Source organism: Heloderma suspectum, chromosome 2 (assembly GCF_057233095.1).
Source record: "Heloderma suspectum isolate Gila_16-S chromosome 2, 16-S_ref, whole genome shotgun sequence".
In the NCBI taxonomy this organism is placed as follows: Eukaryota; Metazoa; Chordata; class Lepidosauria; order Squamata; family Helodermatidae; genus Heloderma; species Heloderma suspectum.
In genome coordinates this window covers 243262411-243278819 of record NC_139459.1, presented here as the reverse complement: position 1 = coordinate 243278819, position 16409 = coordinate 243262411, and the positions used below count along the sequence as shown (strand labels likewise).

Below are 16409 nucleotides of genomic sequence, written 5' to 3'. Positions count from 1 at the left end.
GACTCCCAATTAGGCATGCAGCTGCAATCCTGAGGCTGGTACAATTAACAGTAACACTTAGCATTATTCCCTATTTTGCAGCTTGCATACAATCCTTTATTGTAGAAAAGGGTAGCAAGACATTTCCATAATGTAGGAGAGGGTCAGAAGTCTGTAAGTCAAGTGCCTTATTTGAATTTTATATTTGAGCGATACCATTACAAGCTCAATTCCTATCTTTAGAGGGTACATGTATGGAAGTGCAGCCAAAAAGATGGGCTGCAGCTGTGTGTAGCAAATGAGAACTCACTAGACTTTTCAACTGGCTTTGAACCACCTTTCTTCCCCTTGGCCCATTCCTCTTCTGCTCTTTGTCCCTTAGGACTCTTACTTCTGTCCGGACTTTCTAAAGTACTGCATCAGATAGTAGCTGTGTTGGTTGCTATTTATGTCTATATACCAATGGTCTTTTTGACCTTTTTCTTCCAGGCCTGTGAACTCCAGCCCCCACCCTCATCTTAGACTGATTTACCAAGCCTAGCACCAGCATATCTCACATTAATGAAACAATGAATGTTGGTTGGTATCATGAAACCACACTGTTTAATATGAGAAAAAGTATTCTACTCCCTACTGCAATTCCTAAAGGGAAAGCAAAGGGGAGGTGCTGCTGTCTCCCAGGTGAATGTTTGCAGGTTGCCTAAACCCAGCTGATCTTCCCTTCCAACTTTCAGGCAAATGCTCTCCCACCATTGAGGCTGGCAAAGCCATGGAGGAGGAGGAGAAAGTGGACAGAGACAGACTCACTGAGGTGTGGGGTATCATAGAAGTTTAATTGCAGTAGTTAGCACATATAAACATTAAATTTGCATTAAGTCAATCCACACTAACTTTCATTTGGCAAAAATTAGCTATCAATGCTATTGCAGTAACTTGTTCTATCAGTCTTTAGTGGGAGTATTTTAAAATTCAGACTGGTTTTTTTCTGGATCCAGTTTTTCCAACATAGCCAACTTTAGAATTCTTAACCACACTTGTGTCTTTTCTCATCTCAAAATCCCACCTCCACAATGAACAAACAGCTTAAGAAAAGGCTACCTCAGGAGTACACACAAGGCACATTTAAATATGAGAAATCCTCAACGGTCAACTTGAAAAATAGGTAAACACAAAAAATCAAGTTATGTTACCCTTAAAAAAAAAAAACACCTATCTGCACTGACTACATGTAGGTTTGGCCCCACATTTTCAGAGGGTCTACCCAACTTTACACCTAGATAAAAAAATTTCAATAAGTTTTCAGTCCCTCAGATGCCACTCAACACCCCCCCCCCCTTGAAGTTATATCTCTCCTTTACAATTCCACTATCTATTCCTTCCCCTCTGACCACTGATGGTTCCTTCTATTTCATGGGCCAAATTTTCCCTACCCAAATACCCTCTTCACATACAACATCCATCCATTTGATTCACATCTTAAAACCTTCCACACCCCAACTCCTGCCTACCTGTTTCATCGTTAGCAGAACTTAATCCTTTATCACCTTCAATATAGAATTGCCTTAAACATACAATTACATGGCAAGGTGGATTAAAACTAATGATTTTTTTAAAGGACAAAATATTTAAATTTACAATTATAATTTGTAAATATTGTTGACACCAGATTTCTCAAAGAATACTCGTGTTACTATCAAATAATATGAACAGCATATTATCCCTACAGTTTATCTCTTAATTAAATCAGTGCCTCTACATGGAGTTAAAAGGAGCTTTTTCTATGTAAAAGAACCAATTTGATCATTTCTAAAATATGATTATGCACATCTTACTTAAAACATAGGTATTTTATTTTCACCTATGAACATGAACTAATCTACTCTTTCTGGTCAGACCTTGCTTCTACCTGGCAGTCCTAGGCATTTAATTTGTGTTTGCTAAGTAGCTTTTGTAAGGGTGAGCCAAGGCAGAGTAAAGGGGAAAGAAGCAACACTGGAAAAAAAGAGAAGTTGGCATTGGCCATTGAACAGTTTCTTACATTCTCATGCTTAACCTTAAACTGCCATGGCAACTAGGAATAAGCAAGATCCTATATGGAAATATTTCAAAGATATTCCCTCCGAAGATAACAAGGAAACCCTGCAAAATGTATTCAAAGCAACAAAGAGATACAAGGCCTTCTTGTAAGAATGAAACAGTATAAATGATACTCTGGTTGTAAACTAACATGGTTTAGTGGTCAAATTTTCACCACCGTTTAGGAGACGCATGAAATAGTATCAATGGGAAACTTGATTTAAATCAATCTTGTCTTGCCAGTTAAAATCACTGTTTTAAATTGCCTTGATTTAAATCAATGCACACTGTTATACAGCCATGATACTACTGAAATGGTTCCACATAGGTACCTACCATTAGTGGGTTTACAACCTTTTTGGACTCGTATTGTGGGCACAACCACAAAATAGCAGCTACAGGATTTGGGCAATCACACAATTTACTACTGTAACAAAACATCAATTCCATAGAAGGACTAGCTGTTGAGGGTAGAAGACAAACACACCCCTTTGAACCCACAGTTTTCTGCTCCAACAACTCACCTATTCCACAAAAAAAACCTGATTTCCCCAAATTACCTCTAAATAAATTCTTCTAAAATTCTCCCAAATTTATCTTTCCCAAATAGGAACATCACCCCCAAATCATTCTCTCCCCACCCTCACAAAAAAACAGAGAACACACCCCACATTGCCAACCACTCTTAGGATCATCGCCTCAACCTGAACACATACTATCCCTCTAGATCACTGTTAAACTCTTAATGTATACGCATGCGCACACCCAGAGAGCGCGCACCACACCCAGTTCTTCTATTTCCCGCAACCCTGTCCCACCCCCGGTCTACCTGCTGGCTTTCCTTGCTCCTCTTCTGCCCACCATTCCTCTGCTGCCCACACCAAGCTTACCTCGCAGCATTCCCCACCCCCACTGCTTCTTTTTTAGTTTTGGCTGGCAGGCAGGATGGAAATGAGCAGAACTCCAGCCTCCAGCTGCCCAGCCTTCTTCCTTTCCTCTGAAGAATTCACTGGGATGTGGGCCCAGAGACATTCTGGGCAAGGGAAAGGGCAGGAAAGGGCAGCTAGAGCTCTGCTGCTTTTCAGCCACCTATGGCAAATGTCTGGCTTTTTAAATTAAAAGTTAATCAGGAACATGGGGCCTTGATGTGTACCAAGGGGGTGTCCGGGGGCACTGTGTTGCCAACCCCAGAATTACGGAATGCCCACATTCTCCCTGCAGTCTTGGGGGTCACGTAGAACCTCCATCTAAAAAGCTAACAGACTCAGGTGTTTTGATATTAGCTGTCCAAACCAATTATATATCTGCACATCCAATTTAATTGTACATGGTGGTGTAGTAACTCTCTCAACATCCTATTAGAGCAGCCTCCATTTCTAGCTCCCAACCACTTTTTTTTCTGAAAAGCCATTTTTGTGAAGCTATATTTTCTGCATCATTCAAAGCCACCAATATCCAGATGCGTTTCTCTTTTTTACTAAGTTACTATGATGGATAATACAAGTATGAAATGTTATGTTTTCTGCCCTAGTCAGTTTAAAAGAGGCACTCATTACCATTTTATACACTGGACCTATATTGCATTATGATCAAGGAATAGATAAGAGGTGGTCTTTACCAATAAGTATGCATGCACAGCAATGAAAAAAGGTAATGTTAAAATAAGTCTAGCTGTGCTGTACCTGCACTATCAAAAAGGTACTTAGTGCCTCTGGACAGGTCACACATTTAATGCTAATCCTCCCAAAAGTTGTAATACAAAAAATTATACTAAGAACAGACCGGAGAGCAGATGGAAAAGGAGAGAACACAAGAGAAAAATAAGCTGTAAATAAACTCTTTACTTTTGAGAGTTTAACAATCTTCCATGTTGGGAAAAGCTCAAATAGTAAATATGTTTCTCCATGATTTCATTGTCTCTATTTACTATGTTCTAGATCCACTTGTTATCTTACAGTGCATTTAGTTTATTTTAAAAGCTTAAAATGGCTTTTAGAAGTTTGCATTATCAAGTCAATACTGCATTTTTTTAGCTCAGATTTTCATCCTACACTATAATTGAGCAGAAAAGCACCATATGATGAATAATACAATTGCTAATGCAGATGGAAAATATAGTGGAAAGCACTAGATTATTACAATGATTTTAAAAAGTGAAAAAGCCCTTTAGCTGTAAGGATGGTTGAAGTCCATGATTTACAGGTCCTTTTCATTCTCTGTTACTTTGATCTTTTTAAAGAATTTTGACAATTTCAAATTAGGTAGTTGCAATTGGGGAATTACACTGCATGCAACACTGAGAAAGTAAATGAAGAAGTGAATAGCATAGCTCATGCAGCGAAAAAAAAGAGATGCAGGTCTGTGCTGATTGCCTTGCACATACATATTAGAAGACACTGACCTGGTGGCATGAGAAGGTCCAATATTATTCCCATCTTTCTTATTTATAGCTGTTGTGTCCAATTCTTCCTCCTTAATTCTAACTTTCTTCCTTCCAGGTTGATCACTTCTCTGTTGCATTGCTGGAGGGAGAGCTATGTTCATTGACACAGCTTGAAGTGCCGTTTTCAGAGCATCCTCACTTGGTTTTGCCTCTTCCTTGTATTGAGACAGCAAGCCAGAGGTTTCACATGCCAAGGACCTTCTGCTGTTTAAATTGTCTGAAATCATGTCACCTCGAGCCTTCTTGAGATTGACTGGGTCTCTCATTAACTCTAGAGGACAGAACACAAAACCAAACCAGAATAATTCTCCAGGCAGAATAAATTTGATTGCCATATATAGATACACACACACACACAGTATTAATTCACTTGTCCTTAAAAGAAAGGCATGTTGGACAACTGTTCGGGAGAATCTTGAGTGGAGCTGAATCACATAGACACATTCTTATTAGAAGACAGTCCTCACAATCCAGTTACATCTTCGTTCCATTCACTGAGAAATTGCAAGAGGAAGGGATGTTTCAACATTTGTGTCACTGATGCATTCACTATGACGTTTGCGTATGCAGTGCTTGAGTCTTATTAGAGCATCACCTATTCTGTACACAACGTCCAGAATAGGAAGAGGTTGTGTAAAACATTACCCCCAAACAGATGGCAACCCAAGAAGTAGATTCTAGAGCAGTGATATAGACCTTGTTTTAATTGGTTAATTATGCAAGCTTAAATAAGCAGTAGAATGTGGATCAACCTTAGTAACTGGCTATGTCCTTTTATTCTTTTCCAGTTATATTAGAATAGCAAGTCAGTCAGTCATGAAACTGCTGTAAGTCCTAAGGATTCTAAAAGAGAGACTATTTTATGGCCAGTACCCTTTGTGCACAGCAAAATCCAACTGATGATCCAGAAGACTGGGGAAAATCTTGGAATGGTAAGGTAAACTGACCATGCACTGAGGTAGAGATTCCAGACAGCCAAGCCCCTCAATTTTCCTATTAGGGTTGATTAGCTTTATTGGGGACAAGGTACAACACTCCTACTAATCAGCTCATCACATTATAACATCTCACACTGAAAGCAGCAACAAGCCACACCACGCACAGCTGACTTCATTCAGGATACCTCTCCCAGATTAAGTTACATAGCATTCCCCATTTTTCCCAGTATAATTGTTAACATTATAAGCAGCTACTCCCACATTAATGGATGCATACAGATGAAACTTCTGATTTACAAGAATAGAAATAGTTACCTTCAGGTTCATATTTGATTTTCAGTTCATCCAGCAGCACACGCAAGTTTATGCTCTCACTCTGAGAGGACTCAAGTTGTCTTTCATTTGCAAAAAGTTTTCGCTCCATCTCCAAGACTCGCTGACTTTCAAATAAAGCCTTCATCCGCTGTAAAGACAATTCACTCTTCAAATTTTCTATCTCCTTACTGCCAAAAAAAAGATATCTGTATGAGTATTAAGAGACATACAACTGTATAATGTGGAGTGGTATATAAATATTGTAAATAATAATAAGCATTAAGTTCTCAGTGTCCTTTTCACCTAAGGCTGAACTTGCTACATTTCAGTTTCCTTTTAGTACTAAGGAATACATCCTCCTCTCCCATTTCTCACCATTGTACATGTACAATGTTAAGAGATTAACCTGCAGTAAAAGTCTGTAAAACCATGGGTTAGAGACTATAATGCAAAGCAGAACTAGCAGGTCAATCTACAAGTTACCCATGACCAAGTATGGAGAGTCCTAGGTCTGAACAGTAATAGGTTTTTGAGCCAGTGGTAGCCTACCACCTATAGGATACAGATAAGGCATTAGGAAAACTTGAAGGAAGGTCACAGCTCAAACCAGACCACTTGCTCACTAGATATGCCATGGAAGTTCATTCAAGCGTGATTTGGAAACAAACTAAGGTTCTTAAATTAGCATCTCAAAAAGGGAAGGGAAGCTTCCAACCACTACACCCTTCTACATCTCAGACAAGTATTATAGCCAGAGAATGGTTCCTGACTTCCCCCTTCCCCATCAATCCCCAATGTCCCCTCCCTTTAGTTATGTGCAAGCAGAAGATAGCAGCAGTAGCACATGTGGAGAGCAGGGAAAAGATTATTTTCTAATGCTGTGCCAAAAATTTCTCCCACACATTTCACTATTCTCATTCAATTTAAAAGAAAAGAAATTGCTTTTGAAAAGAAAGTCAAGGGAGAAATTCTCATGGGGGGTTCAGGTTTCTTGTGCTTAACTTACTTATGAGGTGGCTGAAGTGTGCGTGCAGGTGTTCTGTCTTTGTACAATCATCTCTCTGGCAGCCTACAGCCTCCTTGCCTTCCCACACTTCCCACCCAGGAGAAAATATCATAAGGAGATTCCTCCCTGGGGATTTTTCAGATCAGGAAGTGCAGGCAGCCTGAGAGACTGCAGAGCAATGGAGAGATGTGTAGTAGAAAGGAAAACACATAAACAGTACCCTTGGCCACCTCATAGTGAATAGGTAAGGTAAAAAACAAGAAATTCAAGGTAAAAAACATCACCAAAAGAAATTCAAAATAAATGATAAGATACCCTGAGAATGAGAGACAAAAATGGAAGCCTCTTTCATGGGGGAAGAAAACTTTCAGGAAATTGGAGGCTAGATTTTGGCACAGCACTTACTACACCTCTTTCCTGGAGCTGGATGCAACACTGCCCCACATCACACCCACTACAGAGCTTGCAGGGAAGAAGTGGTATTATCAGCACAATCACCCCTCAGAAATTTAACATTTGGAAAATCTTAGGGAAGGTGCTGAATCCTGAAGAATGACTAGAGCTGAGCCAAAATTCCTCAGAAGACATTTTTCTCAGAAAAGTCCAGAGATGTTTCTTTTCTTACACCCTTAGAAATGAAAGACCATGTTGCAGAATTTTCTCCATTTTTTCCTCACCATTATTTTTTGCTGTGGCTGCATTCCCTCCCCCTGCTCCATGTTGGAATGGTGCTAGGCATGGGTTATGGTGAAGGATGCAAAATGGGGGCCAAGCTGCCAACACAGTCGATGTTGTTGCCACTTGCAGGGGCAGTGCAAACCAAAAACCCTTAGAATAAATACCCCTGCTAATGGTGAGCCTTACCTATGAGCAGTTGTTGGATAATTTCTCCTCCCACTGCAGAAACTGGATGAAATTGTCCCCTCATTTCTCTGCCCACAAATAGGGTGGAGAATTTCAAGAGGCCATTTGCACACAGATCTAGTTTTTTCTTCCTCTCCATGGAAGTGGCTGTCAGCATTGCCAAGTTGCCTCATTTCTACAGCCACTTTTACGTTTTTACCTTTTGGACCAGCATGGGGTCATGACTAGATTGTCACTGGTGCAAGCATGACACATGACACTGGTGCAAGCCCTGGCATAGAAGAACCATAGGATAAGCCTGCTTATTACTTCGTAGAGCAGCTACGTACTGTTTCCCTGTATCTGGAAGATGTGCGGATCAAGAATTTCCTGTTTACATAAGAAGTACAAAGCACTTATTTCAGCATGGGCTACTTTAAGCTAGCCAATGATAAAACCTAAGGAACTAGACTATCAATCCTGACATCCCAGTGTCAGCCTAGAACCAGTGAAGAGATACTCAAGCCTAAGTAAATATGCTTAGGATAAGGCTGAAGTTTCACACTTCAAACTCACAAGACTTACTCTGAATTCTCAAGTTTCATCTGAAGCAAATCAGTGTAATAACCATCTTCGAAATCTGTACAATCTGAAGGGTTAGAAAGCTTCAGTTCTCTTGAGTTTTCCGATACCGTCTGGGGAGACAATTACAATTAAAATTTGAAGCTGACTATTTACCTTTGGTTATTTCAGTAAACTGGGTTTGAATATTAGTGGTAAAAAGAAAAGAAATTACCAGTAAGTAACATTATGATAGAATAAGTGTATCTGATTCAAATCTAATACAAAGTATGCTGCATTCTTGATGGGAAAAATTAATTCAGCATGCAGCTATTGGGCGGGGGGAGTAGGGGTAATTGATATTTTCTACAGCCTTATAGAGGGGGGGAGTTGTTGTTGTTGTTTAGTCGTTAAGTCGTGTCCGACTCTTCATGACCCCATGGACCATAGCACGCCAGGCCTTCCTGTCCTCCGCTCTCTCCCAGAGTGTGCTCAAGTTCATATTCATTGCATCGGTGATGCTATCTAGGCATCCTCTGCCGTCCCCTTCTCCTTTTGCCTTCAATCTTTCCCAGCATCAGGGTCTTTTCCAGAGAGTATTCTCTTCGCATTAGGTGGCCAAAATATTTGAGCTTCAGTATCTGTCCTTCCAATGAGCAGTCAGGGTTGATTTCCTTTAGCAGTCAGGGTTGATTTCCTTTAGGATTGACTGATTTGACCTCCTTGCAGTCCATGGGACTCGTAAGAGTCTTCTCCAGCACCACAGTTCGAAAGCATCAATTCTTCGGTGCTCAGCGTCGACAGAGTGGACAGAGTCCAGCTCTCACAGTCATACGTTGCTACTGGGAAAACCATAGCTTTGATTATACGAACATTTGTCAGCAAGGTGATTTCTCTTCTTCTTACTATGCTGCCTAGGTTTGCCATAGCTTTCCTCCCAAGGAGCAAGCGTCTTTTAATTTCATGGCTACAGTCACCGTCTGCGGTGATCTTGGAGCCCAAGAAAATAAAATCTGTCACTGCTTCCATTTCTTCCCCTTCTATATGCCAGGAAGTGATGGGGCCAGATGCCATGATCTTCGTTTTTTTAATGTTGAGTTTCAAACCAGCTTCTGCACTCTCCTCTTTCACCCTCAACAAGAGGCTCTTTAGGTCCTCTTCGCTTTCTGCCATTAGGGTGGTATCGTCTGCGTATCTGAGGCTGTTGATAATTCTCCCGGCAATCTTAATTCCGACCTGTGATTCATCCAACCTGGCGTTTCTCATGATGTACTCTGCATATAAGTTAAATAAGCAGGGCGACAATATGCAGCCTTGTCGTACTCCTTTCCCAATTTTGAACCAATCGGTTGTTCCATGTCTGGTTCTTACTGTTGCTTCTTGACCCTCATACAGGTTTCTCAGGAGACAGGTAAGGTGGTCTGGTACCCCAGTCTCTTTAAGAATTTGCCAGAGTTTGTTGTGATCCACACAATCAAAGGCTTTAGCATAGTCTATTTTTGCTTCATTGACGTTTTCCTGGAATTCTCTTGCTTTCTCCATGATGCAGCGAATGTTGGCGATTTGAACTCTAGTTCCTCTGCCTCTTCGAAACCCAGCTTGTATTTCTGGTAGTTCTTGGTTCACATACTGCTGAAGCCTAGCTTGTGGGATTTTGAGCATAACCTTGCTGCCATGTGAAATGAGCGCAATTGTACGGTAGTTTGAACACTCTTTGGCATTGCCCTTCTTTGGAATTGGAATGTAAACTGACCTTTTCCAGTCTTGTGGCCACTGTTGAGTGTTCCAAATTTGTTGGCATATTGAGTGCAGCACTTTAACAGCATCATTTTTCAGGATCTCAAATAGCTCAACTGGAATACTGTCATCTCCGCTAGCTTTGTTGTTAGTAATGCTTCCTAAGGCCCACTTGACTTCACTGTCTAGAATGTCCGGCTCAAGTTCAGTGACCGCACTATCATGGCTATCAGGGACATTCAGATCTTTCCTATATAGTTCTTCTGTGTATTCTTTCCACCTCTTCTTAATCTCATCTGCTTCTGTTAGGTCCCTGCCTTCTTTGTCCTTTATCATGCCTGTCTTTGCACAAAACGTTCCCTTGAGATCTCCGATTTTCTTGAAAAGATCTCTAGTCTTTCCCATTCTGTTGTTTTCCTCGATTTCTTTGCATTGTTCATTTAAGAAGACCTTCTTGTCTCTCCTTGCTATTCTCTGGAACTCTGCATTCAGTTGGATATATCTTGCCCTTTCTCGCTTGCTTTTCGCTTCCCTTCTTCCCTCAGCTACTTGTAAAGCCTCATCAGACAGCCACTTGGCTTTCTTGCATTTCTTTTTCTTTGGGATGGATTTCGTTGCTGCCTCCTGAACAATGTTACGGACCTCCGTCCATAGTTCCTCAGGCACTCTGTCTATCAGGTCTAATCCCTGAAATCTATTCCTCACCTCCACTGTATATTCATAAGGGATATGATTGAGGTCATACCTAAATGGTTTAGTGGTTTTCCCTACGTTCTTCAATTTAAGCCAAAATTTTGCAAGAAGCAGCTCATGATCTGAGCCACAGTCAGCTCCAGGTCTTGTTTTGACTGACTGTATAGAGCTTCTCCATCTTTGGCTGCAAAGTACATAATCAATCAGATTTCAATATTGACCATCTGGCGATGTCCATGTGTAGAGTCACCTCTTGTGCTGTTGGAAAAGAGTGTTTGCTATGATCAGCGTGTTCTCTTGGCAAAACTCGATTAGCCTTTGTCCTGCTTCATTTTGTACACCAAGGCCATGCTTGCCTGTTATCCTGGTGATTTCTTGACTTCCTACTTTGGCATTCCAATCCCCTATGATGAAGAGGACATCTTTTTTTGGTGTTAGTTCTAGAAGGTGTTGTAGGACTTCATAGAACCGATCAACCTCAGCTTCCTTGGCTGCAGTGGTTGGGGCATAGACTTGAATTACTGTGATGTTGAATGGTTTGCCTTGGATTTGTACTGAGATCATTCTATCGTTTTTGAGATTGTACCCCAGTACTGCTTTTCCCACCCTTTTTTTGAGATTGTACCCTAGTACTGCTTTTCCCACCCTTTTGTTGACTATTAGTGCTACTCCATTTCTTCTAAGGGATTCTTGCCCACAGTAGTAGATATAATAGTCACCTGAATTAAATTCGCCCATGCTTGTCCATTTTAGTTTGCTGATTCCCAAGATGTCGATGTTCAATCTTGCCATCTCATGTTTGACCACCTCCAGCTTACCTTGATTCATTGACCTTACATTCCAGGTTCCTAAACAATATTGTTCTTTACAGCATTGGATTTTCTTTTCACCACCAGACACATCCACAGCTGAGTGTCCTTTCGGCTTTGGCCCAGCCGCTTCAGTCTTTCTGGCGCTACTTGGAAATTCCCTCTGTTCTTCCCCAGTAGTATATTGGACACCTTCCGACCAGAGGGGCTCATCTTCTGGCGTCATCTCTTTTAGCCTTGTGATACGTTCCATGGGGTTTTCTTGGCAAGAATACTGGAGTGGGTTGCCATTTCCTTCTCCAGCGGACCACATTTTGTCAGAACTCTCCACCATGACCTGTCCGTCTTGGGTGGCCCTGCACGGCATAGCTTATGGCTTCAATGAGTTACACAAGCCCCTTCGCCACAACAAGGCAGTGATCCATGAAGGGGAGAGGGGATGTTATCAGCACACAAAGGAAGCCAATGGGTTACATGCCTAAGAGTACAATATCCATTCACTTGGCTGCTATTGCCATTTTTGGAATCACACTGCAAAAGACAGAAGTGTGCATACCTTTCAGCAGGGCAAAGTGCTACACCAAATTGTCATTCAAACTTGGGCTCTTCCTTGGCCAAGCCTCTGGGATTGGGCATGAAGACAGCTTGGCCCTGCAGGAAGAATGCCAAGCTGGAATACACCTGTCCCTTCAAAAGTGCTTTCCTTTGCCAGGTACTGGCTAGAATTGGTGTCAGCAAAGAAGAGCTAAAATGACTGCTGCAGGTGCAAAAGCTGAGGTAATAGATGGGGGACTCGCTGGGGTGTTCTCAAGTATGGGATGTAGATGTTAGGTTTTGCAGGAGACACTGATGATTCTCTCCTTGAAAAATAGAATTGAGGAAGTCAGAATCCTGTCCCTCTAGTCAGGAATATGAGACTTCCAAGACAAGCAAGCATGCAAGGGTATGGATGGTCTCTAGGTTGTGGGGCTTCCTATAAATCAGGACTCAGTCACTGAGCTTCTCCAATGAGTGTTCAGCCCTAGAACACAAAAAGAACAGCATATCCAAGGATGTTTTGAATGATCTCTCAACCCCAAACACAGCTTACTGAAATACACTGACAGAAGGGCTTGAATCCTGGATCCAGATGATATACCTTGCTAGGTAGGCAAACATACACATGCAACTGGGATTTCTTTTCACCAACTACAATTATGGGCTGTGTGTGTTCATAATGGATAGTCTGGAGATCCAAATAATGGACCAGTAAGCTGGATAAGCCCAACGCTGAGGCTATTTTAGTCAGCTGTAAATGTAGTGTTGTATTTACTTATCAGCATAATTGTTTGTCATCCAATTGGTGCTATTCTCTTCTGGTTCAATTGTACATCTTGAAATGTGGAATAATTTATGCCTTTGGTCAAATCAGTTATTCAGGTTATCTGGTTCTGTGCTTACAATCGAATTCTATGCCCTTCTTTACCCAATTGCCAACAACGATCTGGAAGAAGCGATTTTAATACTCCATGTACATACCATGACCTTTTCCAATTGCTTCACTTTCATGAGAAGTTCTTCTATTTCACCATTCTTTTGTTGAAGCATGCTTTGCAAACGTTCCAGCTGATCATGCTCTCCTTGTGAACCTTTCATCCGTAGGAGTGTAGCCATCTGTAGCTATAAGCCAAATCAGATTTGGGGTCAGCATTTTTACAAATATTCTGTTACAGCACACATTCAGCTAACCAAGTCTTTGAAGTTAAATAGGATGACCAGATTCAAAGAACCATGATACTAGTTCTGTGAACCAAGAATGTTTGGCATTCCCCACCCCCCCACCAATCCATGCCACTTGTCAAACTGCTTTTTACATTAATTGGTGTTTGAAACACTCTGAATGCTGAGCTCTATGCTATTTTACAAAGTGACATAGCACATTGTCTCAGTGTACACAATCACCACAGCCCACCGTGGCTTAAGCCAGGGTAGGTTGTGACACACGCTGGCAAATTCTGAATATTCAAGCTGCAGTTTGCCCTGACGTCCGAACCCAGTGAAGATGGGTTGCTGGCATGTTTAACAGACCACCCAGAAACCACGGGCTGTTTTAGGGTTGTAGGTGGTTTGTTAACCACACCAACAACCCACCCTCACTGGGTTCAGATGTCCTGACAAGCTGCAAACGCAACTTGAATATTCAAAAAAGCTGCTGGCATATGCCGCGGCCCTCTGTGGTTTAAGTAATAAGCCATGGTGGGCTGCTTGATCACATGAACCATCCCACTGTCTGAGAGCCAACTTGTTTGTGGAAGAGTTGCATACAAATATCATGTCAAAAGGGACAACTGTAAATTCTACAGAAATGGAAAAAGTTTATTGCTCAGTTTCTTAAACACTGCTCATTTCTCCAAGTTGTGCACATAATAAAGGGGTATTTACAACTGTCCTCACATTTTAAATCACTTCAAGAATGATTAAGCAATTGTTATTTATGTACACTAGGGATGACAAACATATGTTCCTCCAGATGCAGTCCAAAAACATCTGGAGGACCACACTTTCTCCATTCTGATGTACATGAAATAGAAATGCCTTCATTATTAGGACATACAGCACTCTAGCACAAACATACGCTTGAATTTGTTTGTAGTTTAACCAAGGAAACTTTGAATTAATTATACCTTCATTCTTTGCAGCTGTTCTCTAGTGAAAGTATGCTGTTTTTGTAGCAACTGGTATTTTACTTTTATACTAATCAACTGACGTTCCATTTCTGCTCTACGGTCCTCCACCTATAACACATTTACAAAAAAATTGCTTAAAGTTAGTGCACATATCATTTAAGATTTAATATATTCAGAAATTAACACCAAGTCAAACAGTTCCCTAGAAAAACTGCAGATAATTTGCCTTTCAAACCATCTGGTATGATAGCGACAATAGGCATCTTTGCCCTATTAGCCACCATATCAACAGAAGCTTCTGTGCCACATGGCAAGAAGTACTTGCCAGTTTACTACCAAAAGAATCAGTTACCAGGCAACCAAACTGAACTGCTTCCACAACAAGCATCTGAAAGAACACTCTGTGCTTTAGTAGATGCCAGACCATTTAGTGATAACATGTTTCCACCACCAGAGATTTATTAGTGGGGTGTTTTACATTAAAAACACATGCACCCATCAATTAAGGTCCCATATTTGTTGGGGTAGTTCGCACTGACTCATCCTTAATAAGACATTAATCCATGCCTCTAATATTCTTCACATGTATTTAATAGTGCTCTCACCTCAGACAGAAATTCTTACAGAACACTGGAAGTCGGACAGGAGGTACTTCAGCAAAGATATATTTCCTTACATTGGCATTCTGATGCTAGGAAGATTGGTACTTTCACTGTGCTACCTGTATGGATACTACTGGATTGTTTGACCTAACAGGCCAGGCACAGCTCCTGTCCTATTGATGGGTACCTAACACATTTCAGTATTCATCACTTCAGTACAACACTTCATCTAGAATCACCTTAACAGCTCTAGAGGCTTCTGCAACATTATGGTCGTTTCCTTTCAACTAGGAAAGGACACCAAGCAAATACATTCAGGTTGTTGAGTTTAAAGCATTACTAGAGTCAATTAAAAGATGTGCTTAAACTTTAAGCCTTAAAGTAGCTTTCTGTTTTTAAATTGTACAAATGATTTGGTGAACTATTTCGGAAGACACCAAATGTAAGAGGCCTTTAAAACTAAAAACACTTTGCTAAAATTCAGTTTTACACACAATAAGATCAGTACCTCAGCAAACAAAGAATTGCCTTTAGTAGAAGGATCCAGGGCCTGTTGCAGTGCATGGTCAAGTTGAGCCTGAAGGTCTCTGTTCACCTCACGGGCTTTCTAAATTTGAGTCAGAAAAGATTAGGCTCCGTTACATTGTCACAACTAAGTACATGTCGTGACGTAACACTGCAGTCTCACTAAATGCTCTTACTGGTCTACATATTTTGCTTTCATGTTCTTAGGCCCTACCAATTTTATCATCAATGCAATACATCTATCACTGCATGTGGCAACTCACAAGTCCCACTTCTCATTGGAGAGGAAGAATAATTTGAGATGGGCCAGTAGTTGTTCAGGAAGGTGGGTCTAAAAGGTGTATTTAACAATGACCTCATCAGTTTCTCTTAACACTGTTGCTTGCCCTTTCTGACTGACTGAAGTAGCATCAACAGGACAATCAATCAGCTTCATTATTTCAAGTATCCTGTCCACAGCCCCAAGCTGAAACATACCCCTAACTGAACAAGCAGAAGCCAAGGGCACATCCAGAGTCTGCACTTAAGCAGAGTCCTAGGAGGAACCAATGCAATTGGCTTTATCAGTGAAGTATTTTGCAAACTTGATGCAGCAAGCCAACAAGGCCTCTTCCCCACCTTCTGGAACTCCAAGCTGTTACAGGCCTTTCACCATTCGAAACAGCTCTACTGTATGACACTGCAGTGACAGAATGGCAAATGTTCCAGCTTGTGCCAGAGAATTTCAGCAAGTCAGCTAGAACCATCGAAAAACCCTTTGTTAGACTGGAAGCTAATATTTTAGTATTAAGTATGGATAATAGTATGCCCACCTATCAGTGCTGTCAGCAGCAAGAATGATACATCACCTCTAATGCATTACAATAAGAAACAAGATCTTTTTCTCTTTCCTCTTTCTCCTCTTCGAGATGTGCCACTCGATTAGTCAGATTGCTGTTTCCAAGTTCTAGCTGCTCTTTGTTGTACTGCAGATCATGTACCCTGTCCTCAAGGTCTGCCTGTCACAAAATTAAGTACTATGTGAGTAATTTACTGAGCAGTTGTATTCTCTGACATACTACTTGGTCTTTTCATTCACCTGTACAAAAAGAGAGCCATTTCAGCCTGATACAGAGTGGAAAATCAGTATGATTGCTTTCAATGATGCTAAAGCATCATCACCTACAGGTCCTGGCTACAGCCCAGGATTCTGCAGTGGGAAGACTTATCTCCCCAG

At 41.1% G+C, this 16409-nt stretch overlaps 1 protein-coding gene across 7 annotated transcripts in view; it reads right to left on the bottom strand.

Annotated features, from left to right (window-relative positions):
* SPDL1 (spindle apparatus coiled-coil protein 1) overlaps positions 1 to 16409 on the bottom strand; it is a 29515-nt gene that overhangs the window by 2027 nt on the left and 11079 nt on the right. For 6 of the 7 annotated variants that reach the window (XM_084838633.1, XM_084838634.1, XM_084838632.1 and 3 more), the window contains 7 exons: positions 16042 to 16191; positions 15177 to 15275; positions 14064 to 14174; positions 12919 to 13059; positions 8186 to 8295; positions 5752 to 5939; positions 4457 to 4769 (listed from right to left, as the gene is read on the bottom strand). In XM_084838633.1, the coding sequence (XP_084694759.1) occupies positions 4457 to 4769; positions 5752 to 5939; positions 8186 to 8295; positions 12919 to 13059; positions 14064 to 14174; positions 15177 to 15275; positions 16042 to 16191 (1112 nt within the window). The remainder of the gene's footprint in view (positions 1 to 4456; positions 4770 to 5751; positions 5940 to 8185; positions 8296 to 12918; positions 13060 to 14063; positions 14175 to 15176; positions 15276 to 16041; positions 16192 to 16409) is intronic. The other variant, XM_084838638.1, reaches the window with a different exon arrangement.